The sequence below is a fragment of the Nicotiana tomentosiformis genome, chromosome 8 (assembly GCF_000390325.3).
Source record: "Nicotiana tomentosiformis chromosome 8, ASM39032v3, whole genome shotgun sequence".
Lineage (NCBI taxonomy): Eukaryota > Viridiplantae > Streptophyta > Magnoliopsida > Solanales > Solanaceae > Nicotiana > Nicotiana tomentosiformis.
Genome location: NC_090819.1, coordinates 15,365,241 through 15,366,523, shown reverse-complemented (window position 1 = coordinate 15,366,523; position 1,283 = coordinate 15,365,241). Strand labels below are relative to the sequence as shown.

The 1,283-nt window shown below is 40.8% G+C and overlaps 1 protein-coding gene across 1 annotated transcript; it reads left to right on the top strand.

Moving 5' to 3' along the window:
- Positions 1-570: 570 nt before the first annotated feature.
- On the top strand, positions 571-1,077 carry LOC138897102 (uncharacterized). The gene has a single exon (XM_070183058.1). The coding sequence runs from the start codon at positions 571-573 to the stop codon at positions 1,075-1,077; it is 507 nt and encodes a 168-aa protein (XP_070039159.1).
- Positions 1,078-1,283: the final 206 nt, after the last annotated feature.

Genomic DNA, 1,283 nt, shown 5'->3' with positions numbered 1-1,283 from the left:
TAAGATTTTATCAATTTTAATTTTGAAAAATTTCAGAAAGAGAAACAAAAAGAAATTCTCTCTCGGCGTACGATTAGGTGAGCTAACGTGCGCAGTGGTCGAAGATGCCTAGAGGGCGTCCGAAAGCTACCAAAGTAGCTGCTAGACATGCAACGGAAGTATTCAAAGAAGCTCAGGGAGTACGTAGCACAGAGAATTTGGAAAAAAAGTAACACTAGACTGAAAAAACCTAGTGGTACACCAATTGGGGGTATACGAGTTGCAGAGCCAGTGCCAGAACAACAACGAAGTACGCTACTACAAACGCCACATGCAGACGTAGGAGGGGTTATCCAAAGAAAAACCCTAAGCAATCGGTCTCTAACGAGATCCAGAGGAGGAGAAATCCAAATTGCTATACCAGGAGGTGAATGTTCGAGCAAGAGGAGCTTATCAATCAGATGAGGAGAAATTGGCCTATCTAGTGACCCCGGGGGGTTACAAATTGATGCGAATAAAGTACATAATAAGCTTCCTAATTAACAACCACGAGAGAAGAGGGACTGGGCAACACTCTTTAATAGGAACAAAATGGCAGCAAGGGGAATGAATCTTACATATATCGCACCAACCATACAAGATGGAGAGAAGATTGTTGAGCTTAATAAAGAGGAAGTTGAGAAAGGTAGCGCAAAATGGAGGCAAGCCCTAATCCTATATGTTGTGGGAGAGGATCCGACTATTGGGACCCTAGAAAGATTTATTGCTGCAATATGGAACTTTGCCTCAAAGCCAAAGGTATTTTACCATAATGATGGATACTTTGTAGTTTGCTTTAATAGTTTGGAAGACAAAGATGATGTTCTATGCTCTAGGCCATATACAATAAATAGCAAACCAATTATCATCAAAGCATGGACACCTATATTTAATTTTTATAGTAAAGTTTTGCAAACGATCCCTCTATGGGTGAAACTGCCGAACTTGCCTCTGAGTTGCTGGGAAAGGGAGACACTAAGCAGAATTGGAAGTGGACTTGGAGTTCCTGTTTATGCAGATGAATGCACAACAAAAGTGGAAAGGATCTCATATGCTTGATTATTAGTGAAAATGGATGTTGCTAGGCCCTTACTAAAGAATATTAAGGTCAAATATCCGACTGGAGATGTTTATGATGAAGAGATATTATATGATTGAGAACCAGAGTATTGCCATACCTGCTTACAAACTGGGTATTCATGCAATCCGATTCAGAATAAGAAGCCACTTGCAGGGCAGCAACGAGGTGGAGCTACCAAACCAAA

What these genes read in the sequence shown, in the direction of transcription:
- LOC138897102 (XM_070183058.1), top strand. Translation starts at nt 571, where the DNA reads ATGGCAGCAAGGGGAATGAATCTTACATATATCGCACCAACCATACAA.